The 17,421-nt window shown below is 42.0% G+C and overlaps 1 protein-coding gene across 4 annotated transcripts in view; it reads right to left on the bottom strand.

The window, feature by feature from the left end:
* Window positions 1-17,421, bottom strand: part of SEMA6A (semaphorin 6A) — a 62,556-nt gene that overhangs the window by 32,378 nt on the left and 12,757 nt on the right. For all 4 annotated transcript variants that reach the window (XM_059834437.1, XM_059834439.1, XM_059834438.1 and 1 more), the window contains exons 6-15: window positions 16,652-16,742; window positions 13,577-13,696; window positions 12,432-12,520; window positions 11,309-11,526; window positions 8,425-8,556; window positions 6,065-6,220; window positions 4,460-4,636; window positions 3,603-3,743; window positions 3,427-3,507; window positions 225-283 (exon numbers count right to left, since the gene is read on the bottom strand). In XM_059834437.1, coding sequence (XP_059690420.1) covers window positions 225-283; window positions 3,427-3,507; window positions 3,603-3,743; window positions 4,460-4,636; window positions 6,065-6,220; window positions 8,425-8,556; window positions 11,309-11,526; window positions 12,432-12,520; window positions 13,577-13,696; window positions 16,652-16,742 — 1,264 coding nt within the window. The remainder of the gene's footprint in view (window positions 1-224; window positions 284-3,426; window positions 3,508-3,602; window positions 3,744-4,459; window positions 4,637-6,064; window positions 6,221-8,424; window positions 8,557-11,308; window positions 11,527-12,431; window positions 12,521-13,576; window positions 13,697-16,651; window positions 16,743-17,421) is intronic.

Here is a 17,421-nt window from a genome sequence, read left to right as displayed (position 1 = left end):
CTAACTGCTTTGAAGTCCGGTGTTTGTATAAATCACACCAACCGGGCTATTTTCTTTAACTACATTTAAACAACTGTTCCTCTGAACCTGCATCGCTAGCTGCAGTTGCTGTCCCTGTTGTGGCTTGTATTGCTACAGAAGAATGCCTGACAGGTAATGGTGATTTGAGGCATTCAGAAGGATGCTGTGACACATGGTAAATAGAGGGTAAAAGCTTTGCTTACTTTGGCAGTCACCCAGGCCATCTGTATTGCCATGTTCTATGTCCTGTTCAAATCCCAGTCTAAATAATAGAAAGAAACAAAACAGTATGAATAACAAGTCACAAGCACTCCCAGAAAGAAATTATCACATGTGCAACTGAAATAAAGCCCCGCCATGAAACTGGCCATTTCTTTGGAACTTCCACACGAAGGCTGAAAACTTGCAACATAGATATTCGAGTTATTTGTCATTGCTTAATGATTTCTTGGCTTCTGATGATGCTTTGTCTTTTTATTATGACTTTTAAAATCCACTGCATGCCTCATTGTAAAGAGTGGCAAATAGATTCATATATTTTAAACAGTTAACTCTATAATACAATGACATTATCATGAGCAATTATGATCCTACCTTAATTTGTCCATACACTGGACAAGTTGCACCGATACTTGGACATGAGAAGGAAGCTAACCACTTGGATAGGTACTGTGCTGGGGGAAGGCAACCTGCATTTCAGCAATCATTTATGTACTGCACTGGAAGAGGCTGCAAGGCGTAAGGTCCAGTTCACAGAAGGCGTTCCACTGAACTCAAGGGGCTCTATTGAAAAACACTCACAGGCTTTTCTAGCTGACATGCCCAGTTTACGCTCCTAACCGCTGTCTGTGATTTTGGATAACTAGTGAAGCTGTTCTTCCAAGCTCCTGTATGGACAAAGGTGAATGACAAGAGCCTTGGAAAACCACCAACACAAGCCCTTGCCTACATTAGTTAGGATCGTGCCCTTGAGGCATAATTAGCCTTGCAGGCACCTCATTCCCAACTCCATATTCTTAAAACTCCTGCTCAACTGTGACCTACTCCAGGAGGGCACCTAATGTCTCTGCCTCCTGTTGGCTAGTTTAGAAGTTCACCAGACACCTCCACAGCTGATCTGGATCCCCTTCCTAAGGGCTATGTGCTGGACAGACAGTGACCTGCCTTGCTTGCCTCTGGACTGCACCATGGCAAGCTGCGCTGCCTCTGCCTCGATGGATCTATTGATAAACACAGGAGCTGCTTTTAAGAGTAAGGTACAGAAGTCCCCTACAGCTTGCCATGGAAGTGCAAAAAGACTCAAGCACCTTGGGAATGCTGAGAAAATCTGATATGGACACAGGTGCATTTTAACATTATTCTACCAAATGTCCAGTCATGAATAGGTCCTCACTCTCGTAGTAAATCGTATACAGACAGATATAGCTATAGCATCCCCAGTGGACAAACAATTTGAAAGAAAATAGCAAATTGAGAGCAACACACAAGCACAGGGATAGTAACTCATCCATTATATACTGAAGACCTACACAGAAGCAGGGTTAAGCACAGCCGGCTGTGAGGCTATCGAGGTTGTGTGATGCTTGTGCTACACTTAGACCACTGTCTTGAGGAAGCATAGTTGTACCTCAGAGTGGGCAAGTGTGAGGTGTGTTAGATGTGGCTGAGAAATGAGAGGTCTGAAGTGGGTCTGCTCCCTGCAAGGAGGCTTTAGTAACCACATTTAAATAAACCTTCACAGACCTTCATTATTATAAAATAATTAAATTCTACTGTTAAGCAAGGGGAGATCCAGCACTTCTCTGAATCTGCTTTAAGCTCTTACTGTGCTCTGTGATTCCTCTTAGTAATGCACAGTAAATTAGAAGGACTGGTTTTGTTTTCAGCGGACAAATTGCTTCAGTAATTTAATTTGGATTCTATTGCCTCTTTAATCAGCTGTGATGGCTCCAGTGTGGGCTGGTCCAGACATACCCATCCAGTTCCCTCCTTTCAACAACAGACAGACCTTAGAATCATAGAATCATAGAATTGTTTAGGTTGGAAAAGACCTTTAAGATCATCAAGTCCAACCGTAGACCTAACTCTGCCAAGTCCACCGCTAAACCATGTCCCTAAGCGCCTCATCCACACGTCTTTTAAAAACCTCCAGGGGTGGTCACTCAACCACTTCCCTGGGCAGCCTGTTCCAATGTCTGACAACCCTTTCAGGGAAGAAGATTTTCCTAATATCTCGTCTAAAACTCCCCTGGTGCAACTTGAGGCCATTTCCTCTTGTTCTATCACTTGTCACTTAGGAGAAGCGGCCAACATGCACCTCACCACAACCCCCTCTCAGGTAGTTGTAGAGAGCGATGAGGTCTCCCCTCAGCCTCCTCTTCTCCAGGCTGAACAACCCCAGTTCCCTCAGCCGCTCCTCATCAGACTTGTGCTCCAGACCCCTCACCAGCTTCGTCGCCCTTCTCTGGACACGCTCCAGCACCTCAATGTCCTTCTTGGAGTGAGGGGCCCAAAACTGAACACAGTATTTGAGGTGCGGCCTCACCAGCGCCGAGTACAGGGGCACGATCACCTCCCTGCTCCTGCTGGCCACACCATTTCTGATACAGGCCAGGATGCCGTTGGCCTTCTTGGCCACCTGGGCACACTGCTGGCTCATCTTCAGCTGGCTGTCGACCAACACCCCCAGGTCCTTTTCTGCAGGGCAGCTTTCCAGCCACTCATCCCCGAGTCTGTAGCGTTGCATGGGGTTGTTGTGGCCAAAGTGCAGGACCCGGCACTTGGCCTTGTTGAACCTCATCCAATTGTCCTGGGTCCATCGATCCAGCCTGTCCAGATCCCTCTGCAGAGCCTTCCTACCCTCGAGCAGATCAAGACTCCCACCCAACTTGATGTTGTCTGCAAAACTCGCTGAGGGAGCACTCAATCCCCTCATCCAGATCATCGATAAATATATTAAACAAGACCAGTCCCAAAACTGAGCCCTGGGGGACTCCGCTTGTGACTGGCCTCCAACTGGATTTCATTCCATTCACCACGACTCTCTGGGCCCGGCCATCCAGCCAGTTTTTACCCAGTGAAGAGTGCACCTGTCCAAGCCATGAGCGACCAGCTTCTCCAGGAGAATGCTGTGGGAAACGGTGTCAAAGGCTTTACTAAAGTGTAGGTAGACCTTAGTACAGCTCTTTTATTTTCTTCTTCCTCCTCTTTCAGCAGTTACCAATCAGCTGAGAGTTCACATCAAAAAAATTTGTGAGACATTTCATAGGCGAATGCAAATAAGGTAGAAACAAACACCCACATTTTTCCTTCCCTAAGAGTCCCATGTTTCAAAAAGCTCTGCCCAAGACCACCCAGTGCCACCGCCAGAGCTTCATGGCCCATCCAGCCAGAGCCCTTACTCACTTGGAGCCAAGGACCAGCTGTGTGCAAGCCCCGCTCTCCTTCACCCATCCGCAGTAGGGGTCTCTGGATGCTATGCAGGCCCTTGAGAAAGAAGAGCACAAGGTGGCATTCATGAGTGCTCCCGTCTTCCCCACACCTGGCGCGCAGGCTTCTGACAGCCACCAGAAAACACGTACTTTTTGCATTTGCCATGACGCTCGCAACGTCCCAGGGGAACCTTGATGACACAGGTGGAGAAGGCGATGTATAGGGTGCTGCTGGGCTTGTCAAGCTGCATGCCCACTATCCGCTTGTCCTCCACGCCGTCGTAGCTACACCTGATTCGGAAAAATGTGAGATAAAGTTGTAAGTGAGTTCTGCTGGGAAACTAGACGAAAACGTAATGATTCCTCAAGCTGAAAAAAAACCCCCAAAAACTTCCACAAAAAAACCCTGAGAAAGGTAGACTTGAACAAGCCAAGGAAAAAGAACACACAATAGCCACTAAAAACACTGACAGACATATAAGCAAGTATTAAAAATGCATGGGACAGGGTAATAAAAAGTGGAGAGAGACAGCACACCGGACAAGCTTTCTGAGGGCCCTTCATTTTTTGTGTTTATTCTTCTCCAGCACTCAAAGTAGCTGAAATTTGTGCATGATTATGGCCCACTTCAAAGCCCCCTTAAGCATATTTGAGGAAGGCTGAAATGCAGGAAATTTCCCTTGGAGAGCGTCTTGCTGGTTGTTAAGTTATTTGGAGAGGAATCAGGTTTTTTATAGGATTAGAAAATTAATCTTCCTTTGCAGAATTTCACTTGTAATTATCCATCAACTGCTGCATAGGATGGGCTATTTTCTACTCATACTGAATAAAAAATATCTTATTGCAATGTAGAGACTGATAAGCAGACATCCCCGCCCCAAACAATTTAGAACTACTTAAAAAATTGCCTTCTTTAACCACTTCCCTTTTCATGGGACAACCTAGTTCTCTGGGAAATCGGAAGTTCAAAGTCACCCTTACATGAGTACAAAGAATCAGATACACACTTTTCAGGATTGTAAACGTTCATCTCCTCCAGGAAAAGGCTATCATTTAGGAAACCACTGTTTCCTGTCCGTGCCAAGAACTTCAGGATGATTCCCTTCTCTGATCCCAAGAAAACCACGGTGTAGTTCTGAAACGGCCCAGCAGCAGAGTCCACAGCAATTTTGGTCAGGCGGTATCTAGAATAACAATACAGCATTTTGCATCGCTTCAGATTAGACTGTGATTTATTTTATCACTTTTTCCACTTCAGATAACTGTGTGGTAACCTTCTAGCAACTATATAACATATTTAAGCATTTTCCTAGCTGAATAACCCTATAAGTCAACACAGGCTGTACCAGTTTGGCTCCCCAAATGGTGGGGAAATTTTGTGTGTTTGTCTGCATGTTCATATGTCCAATAGCTAGCAGAAGTGTTTGCAGAAAGCTGAAGGGGTCCTAAGAGTCTGAGGCCATTTAGGAATTATCCTTCCACTCAAAAGCAAAGTACTAGCCTCGTGACTTCTTCAAGCAGGGAAAGAAAATCAGCACAATGAAATTTTTCATTAATTTCAAGCTCTGTCACATTAAAAGCAGCAATAATGACAACTGATCTGCGTTTAACTCTTTTGTCAGGAAAAGCTGTGTGAGTGCAATAGTGAGGAGCTAAACACCATTTTAACTCACTAAAAATAATCACACAACTGCCAGTAAGTGAGTTCAGTGCTGAGATGATGGTGAATCTTGGGATGACACAATTTATTGAAAATGAGTACTGGTGATTTGGTACCAGTTATCTGTTACTGGTGATCAAAGGAAAGCACTCTGCAGAACTTGCTGGTCTCATCTTTAGTTGGAGGTGCAGAACCTGACATAAAAACCTGACAGAAGATACATTACTAATACTAAGTCAGATCCTTTCAGAGCTAAACACTGCCCGGCACAAAACTCTACCCTTGTACGGAGGAAGAGAGGAAAACACGGCAAAATTTAGTCACATTATTCTGTTCACAACTGGAGGGTAGATAAGCAGTATAATGACCACAGCAGAGAGTGGGAATGTATTTTGATAGGAAGGGGATGGTGTCTTTGAGGCTTGCTGATTTATGAGTCTTTGTTCAAATCTCTTCATTATTATTTTTCTCTTGTTACCATAGAAAGGATACAGATTATGTGATTATTTCTGTCTGTACACTTCTGTAAACATTAAAACATACCAGTATATATCCCGACAGACATCTTCATATCCTGTGAACATATCCTGGCAGGCATGTTTGTATCCTGTGTACATATCCCTGGGCTGTCTGCTGATCCTTACCCAAAGTTTTCTACAGAGCTGTCTGAAACACTGACCCATAAGCCAACAGGCGGGTCAACCTTCCCTGCACAGCATTTCCTCCAAGATCCCGTTTCAGCACAGCATGGCTGGAAAGGACTGAGGTTTTTTCCTACCTTGAAAGCCGCTCAGGGACTTCTGTGGCATCTGCTCAACACTGCCATCATTCCTAGCTGGATTCATGCCCAGCACACCGAGGATGTTTACAGAGTTTGAGAGTATTCTGAGCAGGACTATTAGCACAACTTGACAGCTATGACGAGGACAAGAGTCCATTTGGAGGTACGTACCTGACCATCGTTCTCAGGAACCAGGGTCGATTGACAATGGAAGGTACAGCCTCGTCCATCAGTGGATGTGTTTTGATGAAGTTCAGAGTATCATCGGGGAACTCATTAGAGGTTACATATTTTTCTAATGATGTAGAGCCAGCACAGCAACCGGGCCTAAATAAAACAAGAGGGTAAAACCAGAACACTTATTTGATGGCTAGTACAAATCTCCTTTTGTAATCAGGCCCTCAGTGAAATCTGATGTGCATTACAAGGGTTTAAATGGAGGATTGAGAAGGCTGGTAGACTTGTTCAGTCCCTCAGGGGAAGCCTAAAATCCTGCTCTATCCTCCACTCACAAGGGCTTGACATGTCACCTAAAAGCACAAAGACATTTCTTCAGCAGCAGTGTGACACACAGTTTGTAGTTCATTAACTCACATAGAACCTAATTACTGCATGTGTGCATTTGACTTGATGCTCCCCACTAGGGACAGGTGCTTTCTGATCTGTAACTCACCTAGTTGACTGCTCTTCCCTGGAATAAAAGCAGTCCCTAACATACAGAAGGAAGTTGATTTTTTAGCACCTGTGAAAGAATGATGCTTTCAGTCCTGTCTGGTAGGACAGGTATTGGAGAAAACAACTCAGCAAGCATCCATGTAAACACTGGGTTTACCCTTCTTTCAATTTGGATGACACCATTTAAGTACAGTAGCACATTGAGGACTTTCACTGAAATGTTATGTACTCATGCTTCGAAAACTTAAATGCAAATCTGCTCACTCTGTTCCTAAAATCTACCCTGCTGCTCAGAGGTAACTTAACTTTCCTGCCTGGACAGGTCATCTCTACACAGGAAGCAGCAAAATGCTTTGCCTGTTACTAATTTTTTGTGGGTTATTTTCTCCAACAGAAGGTTCATTTGATCTCATTTCCTACAGCATTATGATTCTTCAAGGCTTTGAGCCACTGTGAGATGGGAAGATGAAAGATGGACCAACCACTCATAAACATGCTGCAGCATCCAATTTTCATCTGCTCTGACATGGGCAGAAACACTGACATCAACGGAGTAATGCCAAAATATACGAACCAAATAGAGCACTGGTCCTATCATATCTGTCACTCAGATTTCGATAAATATTCAAACCTTAGGCAATGTTATGTAGGAAGTTAGCACAGGAGTGGAGGGGACTAGCTGGGTCAGTGAGTCTGGTCCAACACAGCTGCATAATGAACACTACATGGAGAGACTCTGTGTACTGCCTCTTTGTATCCAAAATATTTTGGTTGTCTTGCAACTGCATATAGAATTAGCAACAAAGGCAGAGAAGGAGAAACCAAAGGCATCACAAGTCTCCCAGGTCCTTGCAAGGGCACCGATTCATAAGGTGACATTCCCAGAGAACTCTAGGGAGCAGCCTTATGGCACTGTGGTGCCTGCGGTTTCTGTATATCTAATCTGGAGGCCTATTTCCTCCTAAATCCTAATCACATGATTGGCTTAATCCTGTTTTAATCTCAAAACTGGTTTAATCGAGTAACGAAGTAAACCCTGCTGTGCACCTCAGCCAAAAAGGGAACTAGGCTATACTTGGCAACTCTAAAACATGATGGGCCAGCTTTGGATTTAGGTAGAAGCTCAGTTGCCACCACAGAGCTTCAGATGTGTTTTTCTTTTGAAGTTATGAAAGGTATCACAGGCAATGTAAAACATACATTAAAGTGATAGAGCTTGACTGAGATAAATGAACTTGCTTTATCTACATTCATATCATATTCTCAGAGCAAAATGCCACTGGTGTAAATGAGTTAACAAGTGGCTGTCAACAGCAACTTGTACGAAACAGGTGCTTTAGGAAATAGGAAGAAAGTGTAATAGCGGAGCCACATGCAAACAGGAGGGAAGTGGAAGCAGGGAAAACAAGAAAACAACTCATAGGAGGAATGAAATAAACTGAACCTCCATTTTGATGGAATGCTGTTTTTTTCTCCCCATGATGCATCCTCTGTGGCACATAAAATGCATGTCAACTGCAGAACAGCAAACTGCAGAACTGGTGCAGGCTTTGTAATGAGATAGATATATCCATTACTGAACCAATTTGCAACAGGTGTGTAACTCATGCCACTCTTAAGTGATAGATTATTCTGACCAAGTAGATCTAACACTGGCCTGATTTATGTTACACAAATCTTGTTTAAGTGGAAAAATTCTCACTTGCATACCTTAGATCCAAATGCAACTCAACTTGTATTTTACTGTTACAACATGTATCTTCAATTGTATCTGCACCTTACAAGGATGTTCAAATTGTCAAAAACCTCTGTGCCGTGTGCAGGAACAGAACACTATCACTATACATGAAACGTACCTGGGCTTGGGCACTCGTTCGTCAGGAACTGGTGTCCATGTGGAATCTGGAGACTTTTGTTCTTTGAATCTCCCAGTAAATACATTGGCAATGTCAAGCATGTCATAGGCACACACTGCAGAGCCAGGGATGCTGCAAAGTGACATTTCCCAGAAATTGTTACTCATTCTGCAGTTATGCATAAAATCTTGAGTGAAAAACACGCTGTATAGAAGTCTTCCTGTCACAGGCTACTCAATCCTGAACTCTGTAACCTCTGAGTATTGACAGAAAAAGCCAGCCCCATGGAAATGCCTGAAATATACCAATCAGCAGACAGTTCCTGCCAGCACAATTTTTTTTCAAAGCCTCTACAAACACAAGTAGTTGCAATAGTCTTGAAGGAGGGAAAGAATCTGCGAAACTCTGCGTACCACTGGCGATGCATGAGGAGTAATAGCCAGTCTCATTCAGAGCCCATTATTTGGAAATTTAAGTTCTTGTAAGTCACAACATCCCTTGTTATTAATTATTATAGTCCCTGTCATGCCTCAGAAATACACTGCAGACAGTTCAGAAGTTGGTGCTGATCATACTGGGAGCATGCTGCAGCATGCCATTGACTTGCCATTTACAAGTTATTACTCCATCCTCCCACAGCCTGATCTCCACCAATTTTTCCCAACGGAAAGGAGTTAACTATGCTCAGGAATTTGCTTAACTCAATGAGGTGTAAAGAGCTTATAGAAGCAAATTCAATTTTATTTTTAGATCATAAAGTTGTAAATTTCAACTTCTTGATTATTCGCATGCAACTGCACGATAGCATTGTCTAAACATAATTATAACCTTACCTACATACTTTCTGAAAGGCTTAGGTGTTTCCCATGGTCAGTCACTTGGAAGCATGAATTATTAATTTATCCATCTTTCATTTTTTTACACATGAACTACTATATTTGTGTCTGACTTTCACCGCTTGATTTTATCAGGTAAATAGCATGAACCCAGCTGGCTGAGGCTTTCAATTCTGCTTTTAGCTACTAGGTTATTACACACCAAAGAAAAAATGTAGGAACTATAATACTGTTACAGAGAATAAAACTAAATTTATGAAGGTATACAAATTGATAGGAAAATGACTGTTTGAATATCAAAAGGTTTCAAAATGCTTGTTAGTGAAGGAAACAGCAAGTAGGGAGACAGTATTAGTCTTACTTTGATCTCCACAGATTGTGTTTTCATATGGAAGGAAACTTCAAAGCTCTATATTAACATGATACTACACAGCAAGAGTTTTAAATGGAGGCAGCCACATGTATGTTGATGTAAGAGTTGGTCAAGGGTATATTCGGCCACACACAGGACCTCACCCTAAAAGACACCTCAAGGGATTGCTGCTGTGAGAAGACTGCAACAGCTTTTACTCTTGAGGATGGCAATTTGCAGGTCCGCAGTGTGATAAAGCCATACAGATGGAGTACTGCGCGTCACAGCCAAGCCATCTCCCAACCACTGGACTATAATCCATCACCAGCTCCTACCCTGGGTGACCTCAGGTTAGACTGGGGAATCTTCCAGCTCACTCTAGGGGAAAGCTTTGTTCCAGAGATCAAAGATATTTGTTGCAGCTTTTCCTCAGTGCAGGAGGAAAGAGAGAGATGTGTCCATGTCAGAGGTAGGTCTGTTAATGAGGTGTCTCCAAGCCTATGTGCCTTCCTGTCGTCTTCAATGGCTGGCAAAAAATGGGGGCTATGAAATAGCACCTTGGTTTTAACAACAAGTACTTAGATTTTAAAATGCAGGGTTTAAGGAAAAGTATTATTCGTGACACACCACAGGAGATACTAACAGAGCAGGAGGACAATTTCAGTTTCGAGATACCCTCGAGATACAATCTATTTTTTGATGCTGAATCTCTGTTTGTTCACTTGTTTTTATTAAGCCAGTTTGCATAAAAAGAGATCATCTTAATTTAAGCCTGTATTCCCTATTGGCAGCATAATTATTCCATTGCAGTTTCTATCGTTTTGATGTCAAAAGCAGTGATTATACATTACAGGCCTGGGCTTACTCTTATTTGAAGCCAGTTCTGTGCACGACCTCACTGAGGTCAGGCTTTGACAAGAGGTGGTGAGTGTACAGCAAAACCAGATGAATTTCAGCAATAAAGTTTCCCTTTCAGCTCAAACGTTACTCTGTGAAACAGCAATATATTTTTTAATTAGAATGCTTCTATTTTTTTAACTTATCTGGGAGACCTCAATAATTAGATACAGTTACTCTTCTAGTAACTTCTGGAGAAACATGTTATAATGTCTAATGGTAATAAATTCTTTGCAGATGAACCAATGCTTTTGGAAAACCATGTGAACAATGAAATACAGGTGTTCTGAGAACCCTCCTCCCCCAGCCAGCAGGACAGCGTAGGATCTTGGCTTTCCCAGGAGAAAATGCAGGAGTCAGTAGGGATGCATGTAATGGAGGGAAGGAGTACTAACGTGGTTCTTGGGGCTTTAGATGTAAACAGGACAGACCAAGTCCTTTCTCCGTGAGAAAAAAAAAAAATCATACTTTCTCTTTGGAATAACATTCTGCAAGTCACACGCTGCAAAAGTTGGTGATCGGTCTGAATTATTCCCATGTAAAGAAAAGTACGTCCAAGGAACATGTCCAGATAGTAAATGGCTGAAAGCTGCTCTAAATTATCAGATATAAAATGCAGTAAGCAATACCAGGGTATCTTAAAATGAAACACAAACTATCTGTAAGCGTGTGGTACATAATAATTACATTGTATGAGCGATCACTTCTTGTACCTTCATAAAGTAAAAAGAAACTGCAGAGAAAAGCAAAGCATAAAGGAAACAGAAGGTAAAAGGTTATTGCACCTATTGCCTATTACCTATTATATGGAGTGGAGAAGGTTGCTAAAACAACATCCCGGCCATTGAAATGGATAACATCTGTAACTGCCTGCAGTATGTTGAAGTAGAAGTGTGAATCGCCAGGAACTGAGCAGTTCAAACGAGCCTTGAGAAAGGAAGTCCACTGTTTTTCCAGCACTCTCTGAGATCCTCCCATGTCATTTTTGCAAACCTGAGCCACCCTTGGGAAAACTACCTGGAAGGAGTAGAGCAAAAATAATGGAGAAAATGAAATGTTTGTTTGAACTAAAAGACTTTGTTGGAATTCTGCTTTGAAAACATTTGGAATAACACAGCAAGATGCTTAATTTAATCCCATGGTTCATAATCTGTGACAAATAAGAAACAGAGAAAAACTCAGCTTTGGAACAGTGTGCTATAAAAGATAAGGCTGTGGCATTTACTATACAGCCATAAATCCGTCAGGAGATCTGTTCTCAACCCATATAAAACTCATTTCCATACAGACTGCTTAGCTTTCTATTTCCCCAAACAAAAGCACATTTTATATTCACAATCCCTGCAACACACGCTGCCTGCTCTGACTCTCGTGTTTTCAGCACTTAAAACCTATGCAAATCTTGCTGGGCTTTTATTCCTGCTCTCCACCTTTGTGACCTTGGTCAGCTTTTCTGACTGCTTAGTCAGAAAGCTATTGTGAAATTAGCAAAAATGCAGAAAGTGTTTAATAATTCTTTGCAGAACGGCAGAGCACAAAATTCCTGCCCCTGTTTACTCAGCACTCCAATTCAGATTTCTTAAAGAAAAATATCTCCCTGCTTTGGAATCTATTTTTAACAATTACCTACTATGCTGAACTAACTACATTTGCCTTGTGCTTTTTATGATTTGAGAAAAGAGATTCCAGCATACACCATCACTGTAAGAAAACACTGTGTTTCCTTTCAAGAAAGTGCAATGTTTCACTCCAACCAACCTTTTGGCTTGAGCGATAGGAATCTTCTCAAAATGATGACCTTGTCATCATGATTTATGGTTCTTATTTCAAGGTCACTCCTAACAGCATTGGTCCAAGAGTAGCATATGTTTTCCTCCTCCTGAATCTGACAAAGTCATTCAAGGCAATGTTTTTGCCCTTACCTTTCCCATGCTGTTGTACTCCACTGCTATTTCCCGGAAGAAGAAGTAAATGTAATTGCCATAGTCCACTGCCTGGACAAAGTACGGTTCTAGAAAAAAGGCCGAGACATCCTATTTAGGCACCATGTACAGCATATAGCATGCAAAGAGAAAACAAATACATTCACACTAAACATCCAAAGGTGAAATGCTCGCATTAGGCAAACTTGCTCAGTTTTCAGAAGTAGCAACATCACCACCACAGATGAATCACTGTCTGGGGACACGACAGCTGGGGAAAAATCTGCGCAACATCACTGCAAGGTAGTTAAGTGCTTGCTGCTAATACGCCTGCCCTGCATGGTGTATGAGGAAAGGTAAAGAGGCAATATATAATGGTATGCCTGAGGGGTCCATGCAGTGCTCTTTACAGCATGCAGGCTGTGTGTGGAGGGAATAACAAACCATGTAACTGTTTCTGCCCACACGTGTCTGTAGCAGCAAGCAAAGTGGGACAGCTAAAGTCGACACCTGGCAAAACATTGCTGCATGCAGAAAAAGACTTCAAACTATGGCTTTGCTCCCTGTTAAAATCACTCCAAATGCTAACTATTCATAACGCCTACGTGAAGCTAAACAGCACCGTTTTTAACAATGAGGGTATTTAGAGCACAGAAATTGCCTAATTCAATGGCAGCTGTACAGTCCCTAAGAACCATAAAAGAAAGGCTTTGTGCAATATTCCCGTAATTTTATTTTCATTGATGATCTTAATATTACAGGACAAACTCTCTATACTTCATGAAGCCTTGACTGTTACCTAACACAGTCCTGGGGCAGGAATATTTTCAAACACAGCCCAAGCACACTGAGCCCTGCAAGTTCCAACCTTTACATCCAACAGCTGTAAACTGATGGATTTCAGCTTGGAAAGCTCGCTGGAATATATATTCTGATCTACCACGCTCACAGTTTCTGTCAGGTCCAGTAACTTGGGGTCAGGAGAAGAGGAAAAGAGATAAACAGATCAGTGTAAGTAAGAGATGTAATTTAGTTTCTTCTTTCTGCCAGAAAGCGTTGGTGAAATGAAATGATAGAGAGGTCTGTCAGGAATCCAAGACTCTCATCAGAGATGCTGCTTTTTTTTGTTTTGTTTGTTTATCTACCTTTCAACCACTTTGAGTCATGTTTAACTGTCCGCAGAGTTGGGCTGTCTCCAAGGCTCCGGTATATGACTGCATCTATTGCAAGGAAGTCAGTCACTGTGGCAGAATACAGCTTTCCCTCTGGGGAGGAAGGAAAGAAGAAACAAGAGCGGGGGAGCATTAGAAATAATACAATTGCTTTTTCTCATCAGTCAAATGAGATGGGGCAAACTAACTCATCACAATCTCCTAAGGAACACTAAAGGGAAAAAATCCAGCTAGGTAATTGGGCTGAGCACTGAACAAGCAAGTCACCAGTTTTCAAAATTTCAGAAGGATGCTGTGGGAGAAGAAACCTTATGGAGTAATTCTTCTCCAGTTTAGGTAAGTAAGTCATACTGAACTACCCTATCCAGTTTCCCTGCACATGCCTCTGGTTCAATGCTCATAAATTCTGCCTACGTGTGTGAGCAAAATAAATATGGGGAAGCTACGACAGAACTGTTAGTTTTAACTGGGAGGGCAAACCAGACAGGTCTTAGGGACTGTCAGCTAATTGACACTTATGCAAATCTCTCCCTTTGAGAGCACTTCTCCTCTGCCAAAGATCACCAGCAAAAAAATAAATAGTGTGCAGGGAGCCCAGGGAAAACAGGGAAGCAAAGAGATGGAGGAGGATTGCCTATCTATGTTTCTTTTCTCAAATGTGTTTTAGGCATTTCCTGCATGAATTATGCATTCCTCTCTCTTCAAGAACTGGAGGACAAGTGATAAGAAAGAGACTACAAAATGGCACCCCAAGGACAACCAAAAGATGCAAAACTATCAGGAGGTAAAAGCACGAGCTCCAAGAACATTTTAAAATTATATTTGTTGTCTAATCTGTTTGCAGGTCATGGTAACTGTACAGGGCTGTTTTCATGTGTGAGACAGATCTTGGAACATGATGTCTGGTAGGAGCACAAGCATTGCAGCACAAAGAGAACAACTTGTGTCTCAGTTGTTTCTACACAAAAATCAGAATGGCCTACATCTCCTTTGACAGAGATTATGTTGGGTGCCTTGAAGGCACCAGCACTGAGGATATACCCAGGACAAAGCAGAGGGGCTTCTGTTGGTCAAGCTCTCCTCACTGTATTTACAGACAACGCTTAATTTCAGTTCAAGATTTAAAAATCAGACTGTTTTTTATTAGCAGGACTGTACTCTTTGTTCTGAGCCCCACAATTCCCGATCATTATTTGGCCATTTAAAAATGGGCTTTTTTTCTTAGCAAAACCAGAAAAAAATAATTACAAAAAAAGCAGATACTAAAAACAATTTTAAAATAGAATAAAAAGCTGAATTGTTTAGATATGGATGTCTGAAATCATGTTAATACAATCACACATTTATTTTTTTTCCTGCCAAGTTCCTGAAGACCATGTGACCAATTACAATTCGCACATATCAGCTGTAATAGCTACATGCTGCAAGAAGAGCCATATTCATGTAAGTGCACCCAAAAGGCTCAGATGAGCTGGATTAGTGCCCTAAACTGCTCTGCAACTGCTTTTCACTGCACTCTGAAAAGTTATCATGGTTATCAATATGTATGGCATATCAAACAGTGATTTTCGGAAGCTAGCAGATTTACAGGGTATATTCTACAAGAATTTATTTGAACAGTATCAAATTCATTCTGAATCATCATGACAGAGTAGGATAATTTCTAAAAATATTCTTGTTATTTTCAAATAATGCGAGGACTTCTTTAGTGACAGAGTGGGAGTCATCTTACCAAACTTCAGCTGTATGCAAGGTAAATGTTTACATTAAGTTGGCCACTTTCTTGGCCAGTATAGTGAGAAAGGCCCTTCTGAAAGGTGATTCAGACTGCCCTAAGTATAGGGAATCTGAGAAACATAGGATAAATCTTACTCTGAAGGTGTTTCTCTCTTTCCATGGTTTATGAATCACCTGCTACAATCAGAGAATTTCTACTTTATGTTCTTTTGACTGTAATTAAGAAATTACATACTACCACCATCATCTTCACCATTATTTTTGAAAGAAAAGGACCCATTTATTTACACTATAGAGAATTAAAAAAAAAAAAAAATTGCAACCTGCCATAAAAATCTCTCCTTTGTAAGGCAGATGATGCCACCTCAAACACAGTAGTGCTTAATACAGCCCTTTGGCTACAGAGTCAGTTGAGAGCGGCTGGAATACTTGCACACTCTTAAATCTTCAGAGGAATAGCTAATGTATTTCCACGTAAGCACCCAGGCTCTGGTTTCTAGCATCACACTTGCTGAAAAGGACTGACATTATCATGGGTGAATGCTGTACTATCTTCACCATCTATTTTACAGCCAAATCTAAGAAAAGATCAGCAGGGTTCACACTAAGAGAAGGTCAATAAACAAACAATTTAATCAGGAATTCACGAAGAGACGTACAAAAATTCCACAATCAACAGCCCAAATTAACCCCATTAATAAGCACTCACTTTTTTAACTATTGTAGTAGAAATCAGAGTTAACTGTATTTTGCTGCATACAGCATAAATCATTATTAATCAACAGATTTCTCTCCTTTGTCTACAACAGCTGGTAGCACTACATTGAGATATTTTCTGCTTTAAAATAAAATCACCTTCCCTTTCCTTCTAGATCTAGAAAAGAGGACATCACAGCATGTTCCCTAACTTCCTTTTATTATGAAGGTTAACTTCAGCTTAGAGTTGTTAAAAAGCACATCCTGCCCACTCCTCATTAAAGTTCACACAAGCCTTGACTCTCCTTGACTTTCGCAGAAGCCGGATGCAGCCAGAAACGGTGCCTCACACTGGTCTGGAATCATATTATCACGAATCCAGGAAATACTGAAATACTGAACCAGGAAACTGAAGCTTCAGGCAATGTTTATGGTGGTGAAGTTAATCCCAGAGAAGGGAAGGCTTCCATGCTAGTGATTTCCTCCCTATTTTTAGTCATTATTCACTCCCTTTGCCACATTTTAGATTTTGGCATTCTGGACTCAAGAGACACAGCGCTCTGGCAAGCCTGGGATGCAGGACAGAAAGCAAAATGTTTATCTCCGTCACTTTACCTGCGAACAATGCAACGTTGGCATGCTTTGCATCATAGGGGCACCTGGCCATTCCACTGAATTCATCTCCCAGGAACTCCAGGGTATCCATCTGAAAAATGAAAGGGAGCTCCTCAGGTAGAGAAACAAAACTTCTTAACTAGGATGAGGCTTATGACAGTGTTTCTTCTTTTCTGGGCAGGGAGGAAGGTCCTTTCTCTAACTGTGCTCCTGACTATGAATTAAGAACCTGACAAAAATCATGGTGTTAAATAAAATCAGTCTGAAGAGTGTGTCCATTAAGTCAGGCATTCTCTTGGAGCTAATCACTCTTGCCCTGACACATTTTACAAAAGTCTTCAGTCTATATTTTATCTGTACACAAACTTCCTGTTGAACTGTAGCAGGCTATGTGGCCTGTGGTTCTGGCAAGGATTCAAAATTTACCCTCAACAGTGATCCAACAGAAGCGCTCTTATACACAGAAAAGACTGCAAGCCACAGCAGTCAGAAGAAACAACACTAGGACAATTATCTGTGTGTGCATTTTTCTCCCCAAAGTCCGGAGATCCTTCTGCTCCAGTCTCAACAGTGGTGCTCTCTTCCTTGATTTGCATACTCAGAAGGATGCTCTCCAAGTCTTACTGTGTCAGTTGAGTCTGTGTCACAGAGAAATCCTCTTACCATCAGGCAAGAATTAATCTGTGTAGGAATTGTAAAACCTGAGGCTTAAGTGTAACTCCTGGGAAATAAATTCACCCCGGGCACTGATAATGATACAAATATACAGA

This window comes from Gavia stellata, chromosome Z (genome assembly GCF_030936135.1).
Source record: "Gavia stellata isolate bGavSte3 chromosome Z, bGavSte3.hap2, whole genome shotgun sequence".
Taxonomy (NCBI): Eukaryota; Metazoa; Chordata; class Aves; order Gaviiformes; family Gaviidae; genus Gavia; species Gavia stellata.
This window is presented reverse-complemented; position numbering and strand designations above follow the sequence as displayed.